The sequence below is a fragment of the Nanorana parkeri genome, unplaced genomic scaffold (genome assembly GCF_000935625.1).
Source record: "Nanorana parkeri isolate BGI_ZX_2015 unplaced genomic scaffold, ASM93562v1 scaffold83, whole genome shotgun sequence".
In the NCBI taxonomy this organism is placed as follows: Eukaryota; Metazoa; Chordata; class Amphibia; order Anura; family Dicroglossidae; genus Nanorana; species Nanorana parkeri.
Window position 1 is genome coordinate 2,124,870 of NW_017306351.1, and position 26,712 is coordinate 2,151,581.

At 42.4% G+C, this 26,712-nt stretch overlaps 1 protein-coding gene across 2 annotated transcripts in view; it reads left to right on the forward strand.

Moving 5' to 3' along the window:
• The first annotated feature begins 370 nt into the window (after positions 1 to 370).
• LOC108783680 (cytohesin-4-like) overlaps positions 371 to 26,712 on the forward strand; it is an 83,032-nt gene continuing 56,690 nt past the window's right edge. For both annotated transcript variants that reach the window (XM_018552298.1, XM_018552297.1), the window contains exon 1: positions 371 to 647. In XM_018552298.1, the coding sequence (XP_018407800.1) occupies positions 557 to 647 (91 nt within the window). In that variant the 5' untranslated portion in view covers positions 371 to 556. The remainder of the gene's footprint in view (positions 648 to 26,712) is intronic.

Below are 26,712 nucleotides of genomic sequence, written 5' to 3' on the forward strand. Positions count from 1 at the left end.
AGAGAATGGATAAACAGGAAGCAGAGGGTGAATTCTGTAGCACATTGTTGCTGTTGTCTCTCATATGAATTACATATATATTTTTTTAGGTGATAGCAGGCAGGGTTAGGAAGTGCGACTTCTGCTAGCAAAATACTGACCACAGCCTGCCTGTCCCCTTCCTGTTGCTAGGATCGGACCTCTTCCAGTACATCTTTGTGCTCATATTTTGACAGACCTCAGACAAGCTCATTACATGCAAAGTATGGGACCTGGCAGAAAAATGGTGCAGGTAGGTTGGTGGTGATACAGAGATTGGAGGAGACGGTCCATATTGGGTGGTGAGATGAAGACCAACTGATGGATGAGTGAATAGCAAGAATTAAAACTGATACAATGAGAATTGAGCATGCTGGACAGATATATTAATAATGAAAAGCCAAGTCAGAGAAATTGCTGGTCAACACATAAAAAGCAATAAATACGCCCAGACAGCACTGGATGCAGAGCTTGTGAATGATCAGAAATTGCTACTAAGAATCCTATAGAGGACTGACTTCAGCAGAGACAATTTGGAATGGAGAGCAGAGATACAGCAAGATACTTAGTGTTGCCACAGCAGCCTACAACTAATGTGGAGAGAGAGGTACAAGTCATAATGGAAATCAGTGAGTACATGTCATATATCACTCTTTATGTCTTAATTAATTGTGTGAGTGTGTGTGTATGTGTATATGCTATCTATCTATCTATCTATCTATCTATCTATCTATCTATCTATCTATCTATCCACCAAGTATTGTTTTCTATATATAGAAAACAATAAATTTTTCTAGTCTAGTAAAGGTTTTAAACTAAAAATATAATTACACAAATATGTTGCACTGTTAAAGTGGACCTTCACATGACTCCATAGGATACATGTCAGCAGGGCTATTATTTTGTGTAAAAAAAAGTGCACCTTGCTTGAAGTGAAAAAGAAGCATTATTCCTGAACTGCCCATAGCCAAGCCAGTCTAAGAGCCCATTCACAGATACAGCAATGATGTTTTATCACGCTCGATCAATTCAGATGACCCCTAGGACACATAGAAAACTATTGTTCTCTATGTGCCACAGCACAGTTGTGGTGGCCAGTGGGCTGAAAAAAAATGCAGCATGATGCATTTTTCACAGCGCACAGAATGCCACCACCACCTAGCAGAACAGCGCTTCACGCTGATGTGTGTAGACCTGAATGGAGTATGCACATTTTACACCACCAATAAATTTGAAAAAAATGTACACAGTGGCAGCTCAGGCAGAGTGCAATACAACGCACAATGCTGGAGCTGCCACAACATGGGCCTTTAATTATATGGATCATATGGTCCCTAGCTCCCGATTGCATTGTTGATGTTTTGCGTCATTGGTGACTGCAGAAAATGTGTTGTTGTCATTAGATAGCCCATGTTTGACTGACTTGCAGTAACAAAAGGGTCAGCAAAGGACAAATATTGTATAGAACTGCTAAGCACAGGCCTCATACCTAATTAGCAAATATAGGTGTTCCCATTGTACAGATATACCGGTAATTGCAAATTATTCATAGGAACAAGGATTGTAATATATTTACTCACATTCATAGGATTATGCATATTAACCATTTGCAGAATTTGGGTGTGCAATGAACACCTTGAAAAACTTCCTGCTGCAGTTTGTGCTGGCATATCCCTGGCCCTGCTGCCAAAATGACAGCTGGACACAGCTGTTGTGTAAAATGGAGCTTCTAAACTGTGTTTGGAATACTTATTCAGAAATAAAATATAACAACATTATTGTAACATTGTATTTACTCTGCTTCATTCATCTGCAAACCAACCAGGTTGACAGATGAAAAAGATCAAGTGATCCTTTAATTCCTGTTTTTATTTTTGTTTAATGTTTTTTGCAATTGTTAAAATTTTTGTTGAGTACAGACCTATGTTTATCCTAAGCATACCACTGGCACCTCTAATTTAGAAACAAAGCTGCATTAATGACTAAATTACTAAAAACTGTAAAAGTACAAAAGCCAAAGTGCACTAAAGGTTTTCACAGTGTTTGCACAGATATGCTGCTTTTTCCAACAACAGCTGGGCACCTGAAAAACCTAGATCGGCATTGCTATGGAGCCAAAATGGATGATACAGGGTCCTGAAGGTCCCCAGCCAGCGGCCAGTACAGCAAGTATGTGCAAGACAGCCAAGCTCTAAACACTTTAGATGCAGGAAACAACAGATCTGCAATAGAGGAAAGCTATGATAAACCTGCTGAGCTTTATTACTGTACTGCACATATTTGTATGTCAGCCTAGCCATGAGGTGATCAGTACCTTGTTCATGGGATCACTTTCATCATATATGTCAGTTTACGCCTAGCTTCTCCTGTTATTATTATTTCCTGTTTGTGGCCAGGTACCACTTGCTATAGTTGAATGTCATGAAAGCCTTTTCTTCTGTTTTAGTTGAGATACTGCTTACTCCCTGGCAAAGGGAGAGAAGAAGCTTATATCCAGGGACAGAGATGCTGGAGGGGAAGAACAGGAACAGTACAGAAAGAATAATACAAGGTGTAGGAGAGGAGTAATACAGGGGCATTATGTAAGTGGAGGAGAGGAGCAGAACAGAGGCTATGCTGAAATTAGAGGAGAGAAGCTCTCCAGAGCAGGCAATGGAAACAAAGCAGGCACTTGAGATAGAAAGGGGTATCAGTGCTGGGGGTCACTGGATGCAAATGATAGCAGTATAGGAGGTCACTGAATAAGGATGAGAGTAGCAGTATGGAGGGCATTGGACGTAGAGGAGAGGAGCGGTATGGGAAGTCTATGGTATTCTAGGAGAGAGGAGCAGTTTATGGGAGTCTCTGGCGGTGCTTCAGAAGACCAGCATGAGAGGGATGCTGGAGGGTGAACAGGGGCAAATTTACATTTGTGGTCAGTGGAGAAGATCCAACCTTACATTAGTGGTCAGTGGGGAAGTGCCCACATATGTTGATGGTCAGTGGAGATGTGCCCTTGGTGGTGATGTACTTGGTCAATGAATAACCAACTTATGAGAAGAAGGACAAAATACACTACTGTCTCTACTCGGTTGCAGTTGGTCAGGCTATGTAAATAGTGATTCCCAGATTGTCTGAAGTTGTGATAGAATAGCAATAACTTACATACTGGCAGAATACACAGATATGTGACTCAATAGAAGGCATGACTGTAGATCTAGATGAGGTTTAATCTCCTAGGATAGATCTTGTGAAATGTGAACAGTTCTATAGGTCAAATTGAATGCTTAACCAGGTATGCAGAGAGAGATGACAGTACATGCATTCAAGTGTATAGCTTCTGGCTACTCACTATGGGAGGGGCATAAATGAATACAAGGAACACACTACCTAAACTAGAAAACTCAGATAATGAAAAACATAACACCTATTTTGTGGGACACCTTTGTAGAGCTCAAGATTTGACCCTGCTTTAGCTAATGTGCTGATCTTGAGGTCTGAGAAGAATAGGCTGACATGAGTGAACAACCACTGTTTGGGGTTTCTAGTGGAGCTGCAGGCAGCACAACCCATGGTTCTGCAGGGATCTCCACAAATTGGTTTTCGAGAACCACTTGTGGTTATCATTACCTACTCTGTATCTATTTTCTGTGATTGACTGCACTGCAATTTGCTGCTGTTGCTGCTGTAGCACTTAGGTAAACAACAGATTGTTTTAGTAGCATTTTTACTAGATTAACTCTAGTGAAGAGGTAGCACATTTACTCTTTAAATATATTAAACTGATTTAATATGCATTGATCAAATACTGATCCTTAGTGGTCCACAGCAGTGTTGCAAAAGTGACTTTCGCTGTATTTACAAAAAAAAATCTCATGAAGTTAATTTGTGTTTGTGTGCGCATACTCTTTCCCTCTCATAGATGCATATTTACTAAGGATCTGCCACCCATCACCATGGTCTGATATTGCCAGTTCCAATATACAACTACTCGCCACCTAAAGAGCATACAAACTTGCACTTTTATTATGACACTAAACTCAGGAGTTAAACCATAAAAATCCATTCAAGTACCTTAACTATTAAAAAGATGTAGCTTACGTGTGTATCACTCAGCTGTAGATCCTAAAATAATTTCGGAATTCCTTCTGATACTGTCCTTCCTTCTGGAGGGGGGGGGCTACTTTGTTCCCCATGGTCCCTGTGTGTGTTGTAAAGTAGCCACTGCACCAAGCTTGCTCCCGTGATTTGTATTGAGATTGTAGTCCATCACGGGAATGAGCTTGGAGCCGTGGCTACTTTACAACACACACAGGGACCATGGAGAACAAATAGCCCCCCTCCAGAAGGAAGGACAATGTCAGTAGGAATTCAGAGATGGTTTGAAGATCTACAGTCGAGTGATGCACAAATAAGATACATTTTTGTTAATAGTTAGGGTACTTAAATGTATTTTTAAGATTTAACTCTTGAGTTTAGAGTCACTTATTTTACATTATTAGAAATTAGAGTGTAGTTTGATGAACTTCAAAAATTGTATTAGTTATATAATCTTGTCCTTTTAACAAAGTCCTGTTAAAATATTTTTGTATAGCCTTGTGCTTGATGATCTGGCAAAAAAGTTATTTGTTACTTTGATGTCAATCAATAGAGCACTCTGCTAGCCAACATTTAGAGGCGACCGCCCATGTAAATAAACATGGTTGAATGCAGTGAACACAACAATATTGTGTTGTCATAAAAGATAAACAAGGCTGCCTATGTCTTAGTAGATTGGTCCCAGTGTTTTTTCAACCCTTAACCTTCTATTTTACCTTAGTAATGGCACCATTATACTCAGGAACACAGTAAGACTTAAGAGGTTGAAGGCAAATTACATTGTTAAGCATCCTCGACCTCGATTAGCTTTTATGTTTTAAACAAGCAGAAACCTTTTTCGGTTTTGAAGGACTTAATATTGCTCTGTTGAAAGTGTTAGCACTGATTCAATTCATGAGTAGCAATGATTCATTACAAATCAGGGTAAACATTATACTATATTTACTTTTTATTTTGACCAAGTATATTTAAATTATAATAATCTAAGTTCCTCTTCTTTAAAACAAAAGTTGTACAGCTTCCTAAGGCCCCGTTCACACCTGAGCGTTTTACCACGCGGTCGATCGTGTGGTAAAACGTGCAACAGGTGAAAACCCATGTTTGCCTATGGGCATGGTTGTCACCTGCGCGTTTTACCGCCCATTCGATCGCGTGGTAAAACGCCATACGCCCAAAGAAGTACATGAGCTTCTTTGGGGCGTATTAACATCAGGATACAGCGGGATACCCGCTCGGAATCTTGTGTTTGCCGCGCGTTTCTTTTACCGCAAATCGTGGTAAAACCGCGCGTTAAGAAACGTGCGGCAAACGCGAGTTTCCAATACGCTGAGGTGTGAACCCAGCCTAAGTCACCGGCAGGGATGAGTGAATCTGCCTGGCTTTGGTTCACAGGGAGTTCATTGAATCCTGTTTGAACTGATACAGTGAACTTCATTAAAGTCTATAGGGGACAAATCTTGATACTAACTTTTGGCAATTTTAAAGTGACATTAATGTTGCAATCCCGCCCCCCCACACCCCCCACCCCCATGCTGCTTTAAGGACTAACATTAAGTGATGCCTCTTGATCCGATCATCTTTTTTTCCAGTGGTTTTCAGGAGTCCCTTCAACACTGGTGTCGGTCTCTAATCCAGTGCAGACTCCTCAAATCCCATGGTGTCTCTCTGATTTGCACGCTCACGGCTGTGTGCATTCACCTCCACTGTGTCTCTCCTATTCTCCCCGCCGATGATCTCCACTGCGCATGCGCCCGCTCTCATCCTCCTGCACGGCCGCTCAAGTAGCTGGATTTTACAGCTGGGAGCGACTTGCGGAGCAAAAAGGTAAGTTTTTACCTCTTTGGTAACTTTTATTTTTTTCAAATGTTTTTGCATATATTTACTGCTTGCCAGCAGTAGATATATGTAAAAAATGTGACTTTAATTCTACTTTAAGGTTAATAGGCAAACGATTGTCAAAAAGGACATTTGGAGCTGTTTTAGCCCGTGAAAAAGTGTGCGCTGATGGAAATGCAAGAAAGGCGCTTGCATTGTCATTCATTTCTAATGGCACCCCAAATGCGGCCAGGAAGATGCACATTTTTGTTCCTGTTTTTGCATGCATTAAAACGTGCACATTGTAACTAGTGTTGTAATTCTTGTCATTACTGTCACTGCATTACTTATGTCTATTTATGCATATCTTTTCAATAAACGGATTAGCTACAAAAAAAAAAAAGGGGGAACAAACACAGAAGCCAAACATACATGTTGCAAAATGTGCTGCATGAGCTTTTTTACGACGTTTGTCACACATTCAGGCCTCATTGAACTCAATGGGGATGCATGGCACATGAGCGCACACGAATGCGCACCAGCATGTGCGAACGTGATGTGTGTTCACGGAACGCATAGGTTTGAATACGGCCTTAAAATACCATTCAGCTTGGAGAGGGTCCTCTTGATACAACTTCGAAGGTAAGATGGAAAAAACGCAAATCATTTAAATTACATGCATGAAAGTTGCCTTTAACTGTATGTGGTGCTACAGAACAATCAGATTTTTGGACAGTGTCAGCAACACTTATGCTGTGTAATTGATTTTTTTACTTTTTCATTTAACTTTGATTTAAATGATTAGTTTACCTTTTCACAGAAAATAAAAAGATGAACTAACTCACACCACCATCCCCGTCTCTCCAGTCCCTTCTGCACTCACCTGCTTGGAAGACAACCACAGCACCCAGTGTAAAGGGCCGCACACTTCAAATCTTTACTACACAGTCCGGGAGGCTGCGCAGCATTACAGGCGCTCGCAAGCAGTCATTGGTCAGCATGGCCCCATTTCTGTGCCTTCTTTCTTTTGGGATGCTGTCCCAGGCATGCTGCAAACCGCACAGGCTAAAGGCAGGCCTAAACAGAGAGGCAGAGGTTCTGTACACAGAGATAGTAGGATATGCTCATCACCTACTACCTCTGTGTACAGAACCTCTGCCTCTCCCTTTCTGCAGGACAAAGCACTGGTGGGGCTGCATCATCCAGAGAATGGACACATCTGCCTTTTCTATTTTAAAGCCGTGCTAAACAACTACATCACACACAGGAGGTAGTTAAATGGCTGACAAAGCCTACCTCTTCTTCCTCCTCCCAGGTGCAGAGCAGTCAGTTCTGTGCAACTGCTGCTAATGGACCTTTCTTCCTGCTTCCACTATAGCCTTGACACAGGAGTCTGATTTTGGTCATGTACAAGCATTCCTCTTTTCATATATTGAGGATAAAGAAGATAGTGCTATGACCATAGTTAGAGGGGACATCAGGCAGGTAGCAATATGAGGCAGTTATGTTGCAAAATTCAAAGCTTACTGCAAAGTGAGCTCCAGCAATGACTAGGGGATAGATAATGGGGTGGGAGATTTTCCTGGGTGCCACAGATTGGACAGAAGGAAAGTTCTGAGGGGGAGGCAGAACAACAGTAAGGGAGAAATGTGTCTAGGGGCAGCTTGCAGAGCACTGGAGGGAGCAGCCCTCCTAATCTGGCAGCACTGCCCCACAGGTATAGGCCACTGCTATTTACAGGACCAATCCACAGTGCTAGGCAGTGTGGGCCTTTTTTAATGCATGTGCTGGTGAAAACACCGTTGTTGTCTGCAGCCTCTGCCTGCACTGCATCAGCCATGGAATAGCTTTATGTTGCTGGATTTAGATCAGTACACTGTCAAATGTAGTTGCTTGCACCGCCTTGCATAATTTAAATTCCATCTTTCCTTTATTAAGTCAACACCATTTCTAAAATAACTAAGGTGTCTATTTATAGTCTATACAACTACAATAATCTAGAGGCTGCCTTTGATAATCCCCCTCTAAAACTGTAAGTTGTTTGGCTATTGTGGCCTTGTTCTGGGTCAATCACTTCAAAAATGTAATCTTCTATATTTCCCTAGTACTGATTTCTTTAAATGCATGATAATCCCATGAGCTTTAAGCTATATGTATTTATTTGCTATGGTGTGTGCTATTTCATAGGTGTATTTTGTAGCCTCTAGTCACTCGATTGCTTGTTTGTTTTGTACTGTGATGTTTCCTTTGATCTTGGCCAGTTCTGTGATTCCTTGTGCGCACTCCCTGCATTGTAAATCCTTGTGTTTCCTTTGTGGTGATTTCCTTTACTCTAAGCTCTCTAATCCTACTTGCTTCCTGTACTATAGCTCCCAATACTCCACATACTTACCGATATATCCTGATATGTCAAACTGCCAAAGAGTTACAACTGATATAAAATGTCATACCTTTTTTTCATATGGTGGCAAGTAAATACATTTCATAACACCTTAAATTACAAATTGAGGTATATATAAAAACACAGTATTCAGTTACATAATAATAAAAACCAAAACATTAAATGTATTTTTGAATGCAACAAATGTAGGGACTTGAATTTATCTTGACATCAACAATTTGTAAACCCCTGTCTAGCAGTACTTAGCCTGAGGGTGTAAGGGACCAGCCCTAGGAGCCAAGCAATAATATCTATAGCACTACACATAAGCTGGAAGAGGACAGAGAACAGGAGGAGAGAGAAGAGGAACAGGAGGCTTTTCCTTTATTGTCCATGTACAACAGCAAAATAGAAATGTGCCCAGGTCCTGCTTTTGAGCTGTAGCTGGAGATTACAGATTTGGCTGGCAGGAATTCAGTTTTAAAGACAGTTAACAAGCTGGGTCCTTTCTGGTTATCTGTAGTAAATCTAGCTTAACGGCACCTATCTACATGTTCCTAATCTTTTTATCTACCATATTTAATTCAGTCCTAACTATAGTAAAATACATAATGTACAGTATATGCTACATCCTGTCAATATAGATGGAGTCCACCTGTAACACAGTTTAATTACTTGTTGGAGCCCAATGGACAGGGTTGTTTTAGATGGACTTTAAAATGAATCTAAACCCAAATACCTGTTGTGTGAGAGTTCTTGATACCTCTTAATAACTTGGTAAAACACAAGGATTAGAGCAGTGGTTCTCAACCTGTGTAACCTCAGGACCCACATTTGTCCTAGGTCATAAAGTCACGATCCACGTTGCACTGCAATGGAACGCACGGCATTGCGGTACCGCGCGTTCTGTGCGGGTGATTGAACTGTGGGCAGGTGGTGCATTTGGGGTGCCATTCAAATAAATGGCAGCGCACCTCCCGCTCCAGAACACGTAGCAGGTGCAATTGCATTGTACAGTGCGTTAATGGCACAGGGCTGTTCGATTAACGCACTGTACTAGTGTGAACGTGCCCTCAAAAACACTGACATACACACACAACCACAGACACAATCTGATACACTCCCAGACAAGATCCACCCAGTCTCCTTACCTTACAAGAACTGGAGTGGTTCCTCAGCCTGGGGCCAAGTGTGGGCTGCTGTGCTGTAATGGAGCTCCATTTATATGTGCATTGCTTGTACAACTCCCTTGCGCACCCTGTAGAGGTGCTTGGAGCTAGAATGTGATGTCACCCTCTGGGCAGCTCTACAGGACATGCAATGGAGCTGTAAGCAATGCATGTATGGATGGAGCTCCCTTGCGGCCATAGCTCCAGCCCACCCAACCTCAGGCTGACGTTCAGAGCCGGGCAGCATATTTTGAGGGGTTGCTTGGCGCGAAAACTGACAGTGCTGTGCTAGGGGGAAGCCTCTCACCTAGAAAAGTGGAAGGCATGTGGTGACCCACTGAACATAGGGTCACAACCCACTTTTGGGTCACGACCCACCAGTTGAGACTCAAGGGATTAGAGCAGGGGTAGCAAACCTCCGGCCCTCCAGCTGTGATGGAACTACAAATCCCATGAGGCATTGCAAGATTCTCACAGCCAAACATGACTCCCGAAGAGAGATGCATCATGGGATCTGTAGTTTCACAACAGCAGGAGGGCCGGAGGCTTGCTACCCCTGGATTAGAGGATAGTAGAAACTGATATAGATATAATTAACATCCACATAGCCTATGCCTAGTTGAACTCCAAAGATAATACCCACAACTTCACTAACCTAGACACATCACTCACACTCCAAAAAAGTTGAACAAAATGGCAACAAAATAAAAGCTACTTGTTAAAATCAAAACATGGCAATCTATCTTCTCTCTCCATTACCGTATCACTGTCAATTTGTTGCCTTTAACCAAAGCAACAACTTTCATTTGAAGCCTGCATGCTTTGACATGGCCTATTCATTTTTCAATATAGCTCTGAATTATACACTGTTTACTGGAGGAATAACGACTGTTCTTTGGCTGTACTTCCAAAAGTAAATGTTCATATTCACTGAGCTCTTAAACCATCCAGTAATTTGCAAGAAAAAAAAGCTGTTTTAATGTTTGTTTGTTTTTCACATAAAAGGGTATTCTAAGTGAAAACAACTTAACCTTATTTACTAAGCAAATGTAAGGTATGCAAAGTAAACATGTTGGGGTCTGTATGTACATTCATACTGTGTAAGTTAACCAGCTGTGAGAATGGGGCACAATTTTATGTTTGTAGGCTATTTTCTCTTCTGGTAGAATGTTCTTAGACTTTTGTTTTAGGCTATTATCTCTTCTGATGGGATGTCCTTGGACTATTGTTTAAGGCTATTTTCTCTTCTGGTGGAATTCTTTAAGGTTATGTTCTCTTCTGATGGCATGCTCTTGGACTGTTTTAGGCTACTTTGCTCTTCTTGTGGAATGTTCTTAAGCTATTGTTTTAGGCTGTATTATTTTCCTGTTGAATGTTCTTAGGCTATTGATTTAGGCTATTTTCTCTTCTGATGGGATGTTCTTAAGCCTTTGTGTTGAATGTTCTTAGGGTATTGTTTTAGGTTAGTTTCTCTTCGGATCAGATGTTTTTAGGCTGTTTTCTCTTCTGTTGTACAGGTAAATTAATAGTGCACAGGACACATCTGTGCTTACTTGTATGTAATAAAACAGGCAACAGAAATTGTAACACTGTATTCCCTCAGGGTATAAATTTATACAGTGTATCAGAAAGTGACTGAGTGATGCAAATATCAACAAACAGCGCAAGTAAGAAGCATTGTATAAGTATATATATTTGCATCAGATTACTTATTCTGGTAAGGAGAAGCACCCGCAATTCAAGCCTGACTCCTCATTTATACCTTCACCAACACAGATAATTAGATGCAAATACATACTAATACAAACCGGCTTCTTACTAACACTGTTTGTTGACATTTGCAGCAGTCAGTCATTCTTGGATACTTTGTATGCAACGGATACATAGTTACCTTATCTCTCTAAGTTAGCAGATGGCAATCACTTATTATATCGCAAGTGAGTTGCGCTCGGTCTCGACAAATATAAATAAATTAAATATGTGTGCTCTATAGGACGTGAAGAAGTTACTAAGTTCAGATTCTACTGTGAAAAAATTATAAATCTCGGTAGTCACTACCTCGGTAATAATTGTGCACAATTATTACCGAGGTAGTGACTACCGAGATTTATAATTTTTTCACAGTAGAATCTGAACTTAGTAACTTCTTCAAGAACATACGCATGTTGTGTTAATGCTTGTTCCGCTGTACATTTGTATATAAGTGCTGTAATTACATACCTGCAATACTCTTAGATCTACATTTTTACCTTGAGGCATTACAGATTTAAAACAGTTTTCTGCTGCATGTTTTACTACCTACAAGGCAGCGCAGAGGTTCCCTACGTACTTTTAGTTTACTACAGGAGAAAATAGCCTAAAAGCATTCAATCAGAGGAGAAAATAGCCTAAGACAATAGCCTAGGAAAACTTGACCAGAAGAGCAAATAGTCTACAACAATAGCCTAAGAACATTCCACCAGAAGAGAAAATAGTCTACAACAATAACCTAAGGAATTTGAATAACTATGCCATTTTTTCCTTTGTAAATAGACCCCTGAGTGTATCTATCCCTTTAGTAAATTAGCCTCAGAGGGTTTTTTACATGTCTTCCCAATCCACTTGCTGGCTAACAGGGCTGTAAATTACAAGTTGACAGCAGATAGATTGCATTTAGGGACGCCATCTATCCCAAATCACAGATAACTGTTCCATGTACCATTACATGTGGACTGGCAGATGCAGCCGCTGTCAGGCAGTCAATAACTTGAACGGACACAGTGGTCGCATCTGTATGGACACACATGCGATTCCTGCTGCAAAAATATGTAGGTTCTGGGTGCAGTAATCCCCATCTGCGCATAATAGCCCAGTTTGAAGGTACAGTGGTACCTCGGTTCACAAACTTAATTTGTTCCGCGATTCTGGTCGCGAACCGATTTGGTCGTGAACAGAATCAAACTGTGATCAGACCGCGATCTCGACTAAAGAAAAAAATGGCTGCGGTTGTGTTGGTCACTCGAAGCGAAGTTCGCGAACGGAAGCAAAATTTTTGCCGAACTTCCTGTTCGCGAACCGAGGTACCACTGTATTCTTAACCATAGAGTTGAATACTAAGGGGTCTATTCACAAAGCTGCACCTTCACCTTCGGCTAGCTTCGGCCCCAGGACCCCTTTGGTTCAGTAGAACCGAAGGGGTACTGTACGGGCTATTCAGAATAGCCCGTACAGCTCCCGATCATGGCCGAGGGCTCAGCCGAGCCGAACGCATATGCATCGGCTCGGCTGAGCCGTGCTGAAAGCCGAAGCTGACCGAGAGGCCGGCCATCGGAAAGTGTGAAGTAAAGTGCATCTATCTTCAATCTAACCATCCAGCCTTTCCTGTATCTGATTGGGTGTTTACTGGTAAACCGAGTCTTTACTGGGAAATAAAAGTTTAATTAATCTATTCAGTCTGTTGCAAGCCATTTAGCTTTTAGTTTCCCTATAAAATAATGCAGGACTTGGTACTTTCTAGAGTTTACAATTAGTAGAGAACATTTATACTGATAAAACAAATAGGTCTAGAGCTGTTATCTTAAATTTGTAGACTGAGCAATCACTTTTAATACAAATTAATGGATGGAAACATATAAATCTAAAGGATGCAGAGCAACAACAGTTTAATGGAAAAGCAGGACAGCTGCTTACAAATGAGGAGCTGCTAACATCACACCAAGAAACCTTTTCCTGCTTTTTTTGTAATGGCGAAGCCACTTATTAGCAACCAAAGAGCTGACATAGTGTCTGTGCTGGGCTTCAACCTGTCACTACATTGTGACGTCATGGCTCACAAACCACAGAATAGGGAAAGTAGGTGTTTTTGCAATTTTCCCACATGTGGATGACATTAGGAGAACCATAAACAGTATTTTGTTTTCCAAAGACATGGTTGTTGCTGTATTTGTGAGCTTGTCTTGGATTTTTGTTATTTGGCCAGAGAAAGGATCAGTTTACCCAAGTTTACAAGTAGAGTCTGACGGCTTCTTATATTTGATTGCGACTTCACCAGTGACATCTCTCTGCCATTTTCCACATCTGTTTTCCTACTACTTTCAAACAGAAAACCATGTAGGTGGACCCACCTACCATAATTGACAGGGGTTTCCACATTTATGACCCCTGCCAATCATGTGCTTGAATAGCTCTGCTAAGCAGCTACAAGCCTCTCACAGTTTGGAGCTTGGGTTTAGTGGCACTATTCATACAGCTGATCAGTGGGGGTTTCAAAGCAGACCAACTCCCACCACTCAGCTGTGGGGTATAGAGTCATGCTTCTTCAAAGTGGAATTTTAGCCAAAACTCTTTTTGAAAAGAGGAAGAGTTAGATTTTTTCCTACTGTCTATGCTCCATTTCGGGATGTTTCCTTTTGGACACCAGAACAGAAATTAAGGGTAGTCTCTCCAGTGGAGACAAGGCCACAATTAAACCACTTTCTTTTAGGAGATTGAAAAAGGTGGTCTTCAGTACAGAAAGTTAAGGGAACTCACTCCAAAAAGGAAGCAGTCAAAACTTAACAGAGGGTATAACACTGTATACTCTATCTCTTCTTCAAAATCTACCTAAAACTAAAATATAAAATTTAGGTGGATTGTCCTTTATACATCATAATCCTAGGCTATTCAAACTGAGCATACAGAAGCAAAGGATACCTTCAATAAACCCAGAGGTCAGAATGATCAGTGGATCCATAAATACAGGCAACAGAAGTTGCATAGAGATGTTCACTCTTTATAAGTTAAGCTTGATCCCTTCTACCTCCAAATTGCTGTCCAGCCAATGTTTTTTTTAAAATTCTTTATTTTACAGACCTCTGACATACAGGCAGTATAAAAGTTAGAAACTTTGTGGATAGCGTTCGTACATGTACAAAGACATTGTGTCCATTGTAGGTTCCATACACAGAATAAGCAGTGAAAATATAGGAAGCGATTGCACAGCACACATTCTGCCTCGTGTGGTCCTAGGTCTATAGTACACATCATTGCGCCTGTACATCAGTGGAGATTTTCAAGTTTTATAAACACACAAAGAGTAAATAAAGGACTAACGTGTAGTGTTAGGTAGAAAAAACACGAGAAAGCAGCTAAGGTAGAAGAGTGGAAAGAGGAAGAAGCAGGATCCAGAGAAAGAAGAGGAGGGTTATGGACAAGCAAGTTAAAGAAAAGAAATAGAGAGAAAAGAAGCTCACCGCCCCGCCGGCGGCAGCGGAGCCCGACAGCTGACACGCCACTAAAGGAGCTTCGTGCAATCCGGGGATTCTACAAATTGGTCCCAGTAGAACCATGTATGTGAGAAGGACCCTGTCGTGTCCCTCAGCCCAGCCGTAAGGACACTCTGGCCAACCATTGAGCTACTGTAGGAGGCGCTGATTGCTTCCACATACTGGGGATACAGGCACGAGCTGCGCTCAGCAAGTGTCTCAGTAGCCCATATCTCCTCCCGGACATTGGAGTCAGATTCAGGAGGACCGCCGCGGAATCATCAGCGAGAGCGATGCCCATCAGTTGTTGAATAAGTCCTAGTACCTGGCTCCAAAAAGGAACAAGCCGTGGACAGTCCCATAAGATATGCAATAAGGCGCCTTTATGTAGCAAGCAGCGCCAACAAATATCCGACTGTTGTGGAAACATTTTTGAGAGTACAGAGGGCGTCCTATACCAACGTGTCATGACCTTATACGTAATCTACTGATACTTGTTACATATAGATGCTTTGTGAGCAAAAAGCAAAATTCTGTCTATTTGGGCAGCAGTAAATGTCCTCTGTAGATCCCTTTCCCACTTGCGTATGAAGGGTAAGTCCGCAGTGGACACCGCCTGTAGCAGTATCTTATAGGCCATCGAGAGAGTCCCACTGACCACGTCCTCGCACAATTCCTCAAAGGGAATGGTCTCCCGCACAAATAGTGTCACGCTGGGCAAGGATTTTAGAAAGTATGAAAGCTGTAGGTGCCGCCATGAGTTAAGGTTAGGGACCTGAAATTCTCTAGAGAGTACGGAAGGATCTTTCCACTGACCCTGATGAATGAACGTTCGGGCCGCATTCAGGCCAGCCATTGACCAGGCCCGGAAATGCTTATCTGTGAATCCCGGGGTGAACCCAGGATGGCCTAGGATAGGTGTTTGAGGGGACAGAGAGGGTGGGACACCACACATCTTGTAGTATTTTTGTAATGAGAAGATAGTAGGGCCGGCCAGAGGATGTTGAAGTAAGGCGGGGAGGAAACGATGTTCTACCCATGGGGCTCCTTGCAACGGGAATTCTACACAATCTTGCTCTATTTGGACCCATAGTTTGTGCTCTGCATGTTTACACCAGTCCACTACACGTGGTAGGTGCGTGGCTAGATAGTAGAGTTCCGGGTCCGGAAGTCCCATGCCTCCCTGGGATTTAGTGCGCAGTAGAATATCACGTCTGAGCCTCGCTGATTTTCCTTGCCAAATAAATTTCAGAAATGCCGACCGTATGGCCCGCAGGAAATTTCTAGGGACACAAACAGGTAGGGTCTGGAAAAGGTATCAGGGACGAGGCATTACATTCATTTTTAAGACGTTGCACCTTCCAAACCAGGATATGGCTAGAGTCTTCCACGTCAGTAAGTCAGAGTGTAATGAGCGTTAGAATGGCAGAAAGTTCAATTTGAAAATTTGAGAGAGGTCTGCTGGGAGGGATGTACCTAAATAGCGGATCGCTTGCGTGGCCCATCTAAAAGTGAAATTAGATTGCAGCATCTGCTGTAAGGGGGCCGGTAAAGTTATGTTCAGGGCTTCCGATTTTTGCAGATTGACTTTGAAATTAGAGAGGGAGCCATAAATTTGCAATTCCTGCATCAGAACCGTAAGGGATGTATGCGGTTTAGTGATATAAAAGAGGAGGTTGTCTGCATATGCCGCTATTTTATGTTGGCGGTTACCTACACGGAGGCCAGCAACATCAGGGTTGTTCCGGATGTGACACAGGAAAGGTTTTAGGGTAAGCACAAAAAATAGCGGAGAGAGGGGGCAACCCTGGCGTGTACCGTTTGCGATTGAAAAGGGACTCGAGATGTGGCCATTGACCCTAACTACTGCATATGGTTTTGAGTATAACGCCTCAATCCACGTTCGGATCAGTAGCGGTAGTCCAATATGTGTCTCTAGCCTCACGGCACGGAATAAATCCAACCTGGTCCGAGCAGATTATACGTTGCAGGATCGGGGTCAAATGAGACGCCAACTGCGGGAGAAAGGCCTTGTAATAGGAGACTGGAAGGCCATCCGGTCCAGGAGTTTTACCCTTGGGGGTATTGGTTAAAGCCAAAGAGAGTTCCTCAGTAGTCAGGGGGGCTAAGAGGGCCTCTCTCTCTGTGCTCGTCAGGGAGGGGATCCCTGAGGCTGCAAGGTAGGAGTCGATGGCATCTGATCAGAAAGTCTCTTCAGTACCTGAGGCAGAGGGGCGTAAGTTATACAGAGAGGAGTAAAATGATCGAAGGGAGTCGGCAATAGCTGAGGAGGAGTGAAGTTTTGTACCCGTGGGGGAGGAAAGCTCTGGGACATAATTCTGTGCTCTTTGCATTCTGAGGGTGTTCGCTAAGGATCGACCGCATTTATTGCCAAATTCATAAAAGTTGCGCCTATTACGCATAATTAATCGTTTCGTCTTGTAAAGCGTATAGGACCGTAGTTGCTCCCTCAAAGAAGCCAGTGCCTGCGCTATCGTGGTGGAACACTGCCGTTTGTGCAGCAATTCTAATCGGTGAATGCGAAGGAATAAGTCGTTCGTTTTAGCTAGCCTAGCGGCTTTCAGGTGATGACCATGTTTTATAAGTATGCCACGAATGTAGCTCTTGTGGGCTGCCCATACCGGCAACGGATTGGGCACAGATCCTCCTATTCAGCTTGAAATACATGGATAGTTCTTTAATGACGTTGGCCATAACCACGGGGTCCTAAATCAAAGTCTCGTTAAGTCTCCAGGTAGGGGATTTCCTAGGCAAGGGTGAGAGTTAAAGGAGCAAGGAAATAGCGGTGTGGTCCGAGAGAGAGCCACCTGGCCAATATCAGCACCCGAGACCAAAGGGATGCTGTCATGCCTTAGCAGGAAAAAATCAATACGAGTATAACACCGTCGAGTAATAGGAGAAGTCGCGCTCCCGAGGATGGAGCACTCTCCATACATCCATTAGTTGAAATTTGTGAAGGATTTTGTGGATACGGATGCGCGCAGCTTACGATAAATGAGAGACACATCTAGAAGAATCAGAAGCGGGTTCCAACGTAAAGTTGAAATCCCCACCTAAAATCAGCGTACCCTCCGTGAATCCCTCCAATCTGTCCAGGAGTGATTCCAAGAAGGAGATCTGATCAACATTCGGGAGGTATACGTTGGCCAGAGTGTAAGTTTGAGAGTGGATGCGACCCTTCAAAAACAGAAATCTGCCTTCAGTGTCTTCGAGTTGATTTATGTGTTGCCAATTGAGGGATTTGGCTATTAGGACACTCACCCCCTTAAATATGGTTGAGGGGGACAGGTCATGGAAAACCATAGGGTAACGGTGGTTATATAACTTAGGGACATTATCACGTTTAAAGTGAGTCTCCTGTATGAAAGCTACATCAGCCCTCTGTCTCCACAGTTCCCCTAAGAGCATTGATCGTTTCTCAGGGGTGTTCAGGCCCCTCACATTCCAGGAGACCACCTTCAACGCCATTGTCGCTACCCAGGCCGTAGATCAAGGTCCCCCGCTGGCCCCCGAGGGAAGTAACCAGAAGAGAGAGAGATAGAGGAGTAGGGTATAGAGATGAAGAGAAAGAGAGAGAGGCTAAGAGAGAGAAGAAACACTAGTGGGAAAGACTCAGATGAGGGGATACAAGATAAGTCACAGACAGAGGAGTAAGGAAGCAGAAAAACAGAAAAAGAAAAGAGAGAACAACGTCTCTAATCTAGGTCTCCCCCCTGCTAAAGGGAAGAGGAAAGCTATCAGAGGGTATGGATGGAAACGGCAGGGCCGAGCCCACGGGCAACAAAGGCCCAATGAGGATTCTAATAATGCAAAACGACTATAAAATGGGACTGGACGCCAGCCGGTGGTTCCTCCAGCCATGCCGGGATGGAGATAGGTGACACATCCGCAAACTCTCACAGAGAGCAGGCACATCTGAGTGATTCCGTAGAAAGAAGAGAGAGTTGCAAACGATCAGGTGAAATGGGTGGCCCCATCTGTATGCGGTCTCTCAGGGCATCGAGCAATGGTTTCAGTACTCGTCGCATCTGCAGGGTTTTGCGGGAAACATCAGGGTACAGGTGGATAGGAGAAGGATGAAAATACCCACGACCGTGGGACGGAGGTCACCAGGGATTGTGGCTTCCGGGATTCCCTGTCTGCGGTTGCGGTTTTCTAGGTCATCAACAAGTAGATGCAGGTGGGTAATACGTGTAGCCATGGCGGTTTGTGCATGATCAGTGGTTGCTATGGTGTGGCGCAGGGACCTGTTCTCCTATTCCACTGCGGGCACTCTGGAATCTATGGCCGTCACCTGAGTGCGGATCACGGAGATGTGCTTTCTCAGAGCCGTCTCCATTCTGTTAGCCAGGGTCTCAAAATCTGAGCGGGACGGCAGTGATTTAATTAGGTGCTATATTGCCCTTTCACCCAGCGTAGCCGCAGCCATTGGATCTGAGGGCAGAGAGGGGGACTGCATTGGCTGCAGTGGTACCCCCGGAGTAGCGCATGTAGGTGATGCGGGCAGCCCAGCTGGATCCCCCCTGTGATGTGTGGCAGGCATGGTGGGGGTAAGATCTGCCATCTCCTGATGAAAGGGCCCAGTGTCACTGTCCTCAGAGTCTAGTGATGGGGAGGGGAGGAACGAGTGATTCATCCTAGGAGATAGATCACTAAGCGGGGAGCAGGGAGGCAGTGTATGTGCTCCTACCTCAGAGGCTGGGCAGCGTTGGATAGGGCTGCCAGGCGACTCCGGGGGTTGTTGTCCTGTAGCGTGGGCTGCAGGCGCCATCATGGGAGAGCCTGCTGGGACCGTTGCCGGCAGACGTGCAGATTTCAAAAGCCGGTCGATGGCGGTGTCCGGCCGAGCCGACAGGTCCCCCTCTGGCTTTCTCTTCGGCGGCATCTCGCGGTGGTGACAGCGGGTGTCAGGGCTATATCGTTGGGTCGTTTAGTGACCGAAAGGTGCTTTGCGGCCCGGGAGCTCAGCGCGTGAGCGTCTTCACCCGGCCATATCCAAGCCACGCCCAGCCAATTTTCTTATACAGACATCCCATTCACATGGTACGGCAGTTTCTGACATCATGGGGTTGATTTACTAACCTTATAAACACACCACGAACATGTATACACCTCTGTAGTGTGTTCCCTCCCAGCATGATCTATGGGTGGAATCTAAACACCTTTGTAGTGTGTACACACCCAGCAGGTGTGTTGTGCAAAGCCCTGCCCTGAATTGCAAGGTGATGTTGTGTAAATTAGCTCTACATTGTGTTGCTTGCGTTGATGAATGCAGAAATGTAAATGCATGAGCTAACCATTTTTGTCTAAACTGTGAAGCAGCATTATATATGCATCATGTGCATGATTTTTCCATATATGGCATTAGTGGAAACATGCTTATAGAGACTTTTTGGTTGATAAATACGCTTTGCTGTGTAAAAATCACACGCACCTGGTGCGTGCGTGTGTTTAGGTTAGTAAATCACCCCCCATATCTCTCTACTACAATTAAACCAATACAGCTTGGCCAAGGATCACCCCAGCCTGTGATTGCATAATAAAGAAGCAGCAATACACTTATGGAGTCAGCTATGTGCTCTCCTCCCATGAAGCGAAATTTCTGTGCATTGTGCAATGTAGCAATTTCTACTTGGTTTATAGTTTTGCCCCTTCCTTATCTAGTCAGAATCCTACTGTACAAGGGATTGCAGGAAGATAATATAAAAATTTGTGAAGGTACTATTTAAAATACTTTTATAGATTAATTCATTTTAAAGAAATATACTGTATTTGTAACAGTTACATGGGGATGTTTCATATATGCCATCACTTCTGCTTTTTTTGCAAATAGTGCTCAGCTGAGCTCTTTCAGACATAGCTCTTAGACAGTAACTGAAGTGAAAAACACGTCTATTTATTGTGTATTCTGGCACTCCTGTTTGTAATGTAGCTTAAAGTACAATACATGTGTACATACAAGATATTTAGAAAAGCAACTCCCAACTAAAGAGGCTACTTAAAGACCGTGGGGCAGAGACCCACATTTACTGCTAAACCAGGATGCTGGCATACGTTGTTATACTGACTCCTTATGAAAAATGTATCATCTGTAAAAATAAGAGGGCAAAGAATTTTATTTCTGCTGAATTTTAACTATTGTGCATAAGAATTGATGCATATGTTCTGAATAAAGATAACCCTTCCTTTGGATCCATGCATGATCTTAAATTTATATATAATCTAAATATGTAGAAGAAGCTTTAGTTGTGAACTTTCAGAACTGATAGTATTTATCTGTATTTCTGAAAGTGGAGATAGGGCTTTTTAAGATACTTGTTTGCAATGGGCTCACAAAAATAAAGTCACATCCAAGAATTTCCTTTCAGATTAGCAAGGCCAACTGGAAGTAAAACTCAGCTCTATCCAGTAGCATAGATCACCTTTTATTTGTGTACATGACCGTTTTGCATCTTCAGGTTTTGCATTGGTACCAGAACAAACTCAGCTGAGTTATTTGTGGATGAAATAAAGTGATCATATTGGTATTATACATTAAAGAAAACACACAGTAACTAGAGCAAGAAATCTAGACAAACAACAGACTAGACCAGTGGCCTTTAAACTATGGCCCTTACACACCCTTAACATTATGACTCGCGTTCTGGCTTCCTGATTGGTAAGGAAGCCACGCTGCATAGAAACAAGTGAAGCCGGCTTCTTAGCCAATCAGGAGGCCGGGAGGCAGGTTATGACGTGCCGTCTGGCTTCCTGATTGGCTAGGAAGATAGCTTCAATTGTTGCTAGGCAGCCTGGCTTCCCAACCAATCTGGAAGCCGGACAGCACCTCATGACTTTCCGCCTGGCTTCCTGATTGGTCAGGAAGCCAGGTAGCCTCGGCAGGTGAAGCCGGTGTTCCTCAGCTGGAACACTGGCTTCAGAGGTGATCAGGAAGCCGGGTGATGGGCCATGATCCACTGCCCAACTTCCTGAAAATTGGGGCACAAGGCACCAGTACTCAGTATCAGCGAGTACCAAAAAAAAATACCGGTACTTGTACTCGATACTGAAAAACTGATATAGGTGCATTTATACTACTACTAAATGTTCATATAAGCTTTAAAGTGATGCTAAACTCAGGAATTAAACCTTTAAAATGCATTCAAGTGCCCTAACTATTAACAAAAATGTAGCATATTTGTGTATCACTCAGCTGTAGATCCACAAATCATCTCTGAATTCGTACTGTCACTGCCCTTCTGGAGGGTGGCTACTTTTGTTCCCCATGGTCCCTGTGTGTGTTGTAAAGTAGCCACTGATCCAAGCTAGCTCTCATGATATAATCTCATGTTTAGTTTACTGATTTGCATTGAGATCTACAGCTCGCAGAAATAAAAAACATTTTTGTTGAGCTACTTGAATGCATTTTTAATGGTTAACTGCTGAGTTTAGTGTCACTTTAATATGTTAATGTCATTTTAAAATTTGCTTTCAATCTTTTTACATTTGCAGCATTCAATACAATAATACCTGAATTTTGAATTTGTTATTAATAGGACTCTTCAAGTAATATATTTGAATATATTAATATTTCTTGATATTTGCACATGTTTTTAATATATCTGTTAAAGGAAGAATTGCACAAACACTGTGTGCATTGTCAAGCAAGAAGAAGATAGCCTGTTTTCAGTGAAAATTCATATATTAGCTTGTAAGCTCCCATGAGCAGGACCCTCCTTTCCATCTTCTCTTGTTGTGTATTGTAACTCTAATGTCTTCCTTATTTTGTAAAGCACTGCACAAAAACTGTTTGCGCTAACCTGAAGACAAAATAAGAGATATAGAGCTTGAGAAAGTCTGAACAAAAACAATAAAATTTTCTTCCAGATACCTTGAGAATGAAGTAATTTGTACTAAGACACAGGGGTCTATTCACGAAGCAGCCGAAGGATCTAGCCGTAGCTTCGGCCGATCCTTCGGCTAGCTCCGGGCTTTTCACTATAGCCAGTACAGCTCCCGAACGTGGCCGAGCGGCTCAGTCGAGCCGAACACATATGCCGGACACGGAGCCGTGTCAGAATAGAAGAAAAAATAAAATGTTTGCCCATTGGAATGCATTGCTAAATTCCTATTGGCTATTTCAATTTGCAATAGCCAATAGTAAACTAGCATTGTACCCGCCCTCTGCTGCAGTTCTCCATCAGGTCCATCAGCAGAGGGTGGGTACAATGCTAGTTTACTATTGGCTACTGCAAATTGAAATAGCCAATAGGAATCTAGCAATGCATTCCTATGGGCAAAAATCTTTTTTTTTTTTTTATATTCTGACACGGCTCCGTATGTATTAAAAATATATACAATTACTCAATTAAGTAAGTATGTAGATGCTTCCATGCAATACTAATAATACAAGTGAAATTATTGCTAATACAATTTTTCAAATAATAATACTGTATATAAGGTAACTTTTATAGTAAACTCTTTTTTCCTATAATAAGAAAATAAAAAAAATCATAGTAGTCTCTTTTGTTCTTTGTTAAGTTTGAGACATGGCAATTCCATCAATCTCATTATAACACAGTCTGGTACCATGGCCAGTCCTTATCTTGTCCGTTGTTGTCTGGTACCCCCACAATTTACAACCTGGGAATGTATGTGGTAAGGCTCTAAGATGTTAGAGTCTTTGTCCAGAAACCATGAACTCACATTCACCTTATATACTGATAGAATAGACAGAACAAAGATGGCTTCCAGGATGCCCGTGTAACATTATGTAGAACAATATGTATAGACCTTATAGTTTAATTCCTTTTAGCCCCAAATAGTTCTGACACCCTTCTTCACTTTACCACCTGACAAGTCTCTAATTCCCACTAATTTACTGTATATATAAATATTCTAATTGTAGACATAAACCTGACAACAACCCAATCCCCATCTCAATAGTTGCATTGACTGCAGCCTAAACTATCACTTGCTCTAATATTAGTCCTAACGTTGGGCTTAAACCTAACTCTAGAGCTATTCATGTGTTACAATCTAATTATACAACCCCTACTTTTCCAACAACTATACAGTGCGATAACCTTGCTGAGTGGCTATCAACTGATATATCTATTATTTTTTTGTACAGAGACTGAACAATCTGATTTTAATGTGTGTGGCTAATTTTAACTTGAATATACAAAAATACCAGTCATATGAAGCTGGCAAGCTACCTTCACAGTAGCAGGAATCATGTTAGTGGTTGCTGCATGATCCATGGTAATCAGGGCCATCAAGTGACAGCACACTCATGAGCATAAACTACCTGGCTATGATGACAAATGGCTATGTTTTCTGATGCCATTTAAAATGTAACCCAAAGGTAGAGAGGTTAACATAATGTTAACTTTTAGAGCAGATAATTCCCTTAATATTATATTGCAAATAAACATCTTCAGTTTGTCATATTTAGGGGACTTCATCATTTTAAATAGGATACATGCTTTTTACAGCAAAACAATGCTCTGTAGGAATACTTCCTATTACATTACTAGTGAATGATCGGTATGTTGCCATGCATTGTTCTTCAAGGAGTTTCAGGTCACTTGGGATGGATTTTAAATATGGAATGTCTATTAATGGCAAATAGTAATGAACGTATTTCCTATGTTTTCTGATCCATTACACACGGGTCTGGATTTGTATTTTACATATCTTTAGTGAAGGCTGCACTGTTGTTCACAAAGGGATGTTCACTTTATTTATAAACCTGCGTTCTGCCTGGAATACAAAGGAATCAGGCCATGAGACTATGAGAAGCTTATAAAGGAGGTCTGAAACGTACATGTAGTTTCAAACATTTTATGACAATTTAGAAAAGGAGTGGGCAACTGTAGCCCTCCAGCTGTGCTTTAACTACAAAGCTCCACATGCCTCTGCCATTGGGAGTCATGCTTGTAACTGTCAGTGTTGCAATGCCTCATGGGACTTGTAGTTCAACAATAGCTAGAGTGCTGGAGTTGCCCACCCCTGATTTAGACTGTGTATACACTAAATAAGTGTTCTTGTTTAGCAGAACGTAAGGGGTGTATATACTGTTTTTAATGTATTTAAGATATACAGTACATGTACAAGAGATCAGTTTGATGTAAATAATCATATCAGTTTCAGTTTATGTTTTAAGAACTGTGTATAGTTTGTAATTAAATATGTACTTGGGCACAGCCATATTTGCATACTGCATGTTCAGGCTTACTGCTATAGAAAGGTTGATATTTACTACTCCTTCTCATAAGTCTATAAGTTGGCCAATTTATTGAAAACAGTTAAAGGAGAACTTTGGGGTCAGTGCTCTACTCCATAGTTCTCCTCACGTTCACGGGAGGACACAAACTAGCGTCCTCCCATGACCCAAAGCTCAATATACTGCAAGCTACAGCTCGTGGTATACTGAGACCGCCGCAGTCGGGACGGATCCTGACATTACTGTCGAGATCCACCCGGCTCTGCCTATCTAGAGACAGAGCCAGCTGTACCCGCCCCCTCCCCTGTCTGTTCCGCCAGTCAGCGCTGGAGGATCGGACAGGGGAGGGGGGAATCCCTGCAGGGAGCTGTGAGTGACAGTCACGGCTCTCTGCAGGAACAGGATCGAGAAGTGAGCGAGCGACGGTATGTGTTCACTCACTTCCCGATCTATTGAGCCGGCGTGTGACAGTTTCATTGTCACACGTCAGCTCGAACTACGAAGTTGAGTGAAAATCATAGTTCTCCTTTAAGTAATGATAATGGCTCATCTGCTTTGCCCCTATTGGCTAATCTTCACATCTCTACATTTATTATAATAGGAGTCAGCATTTAAACATGTTAAAGTCACATCAAAATTACTTTAAAGGAGAACTATGAGTTGAGTGCTTTTCACTCACCTCATAGTTCTAGCCGACCTGTGACAATGAGACTGTCACAGGTTGGCTTAGTAGATCGGGAGGTGAGCGAACACATACCGGCGTTCGCTCACCTCTCGATCCTGTCACGGCTCTCTGCCGTGACAGGGGAGGGGCTGGATTCCCCCTCTCCGCTCCGATCCACCAGCGCTGACTGGCGGAACGGACGGGGAAAGGGGCGGGTACAGCTGGCTCTGCCTCTAGATAGGCAGAGCAGCTGTCACTCACGCAGCTGGGCGGATCCAGACATAATTGTCGGGATCTGCTTATACTACAGCTCGCGGTATACTGAGCCTAGGGTGAGGGGAGGACACTAGTTTGTGTCCTCCCGTTACCCTAAGGAGAACTATGGGGAAAAGCCTTAACCCCATAGTTCTCCTTTAACCCCTTCGTGACGGGAGACGTACAATATACGTCCCGGAACTTTGTGCCTATATGACTGGCCACGTACACTGTACATGACGAGTTATATCAGGCTTTGTAATGCTGGTAACAGCTGATTCTCAGCAGTTACCAGTCATTAATGAATGCCTCAGTATTGAGGCATTCATTCATGAAATAATTAAGCTTTTTGTAAAAGCTTCTTCCTTTCAGTAATGAAAGAATGAAGCCGTTACATGCAAATACAGGACCGCAATTTGCGATCCTGTATTTGACAGCTGAAAATAGCAGAGAGGTAGCAGTGACTCACCTCTCTGCTATTTGTTTTGACAGCTCGAGAGCCCGATGTTTAGATACATTTCACTCAAAAGATACAATGTATATCTTTTGAGTGAAATGTATCAGTTCTGATCGTCCAGGCACGATCAAAGAGCTTTTAGTGAGATCTGAATCTGACTAAAGTCAGGATCAGTCTCTAAGGTTATTATTAGCTGTTCCTAAGTTTGGATCAGTCTAATAGCCAAAAATGTTTAAAAAAGTTAATTTATAAAGCAGTCATAGTGACTGCTTGATATTAACTGACAAGAAAAAAAAAGTATTTTTTTGTAATTTTTTTTTTTACAAAGTGTAAAAAAAAAATTCAATAAAGTGTAAAACAAAATTAGGAAAATAAAATGTATATATAAATATATTTTTTATACTATAATTAATATAAAAAAATAATA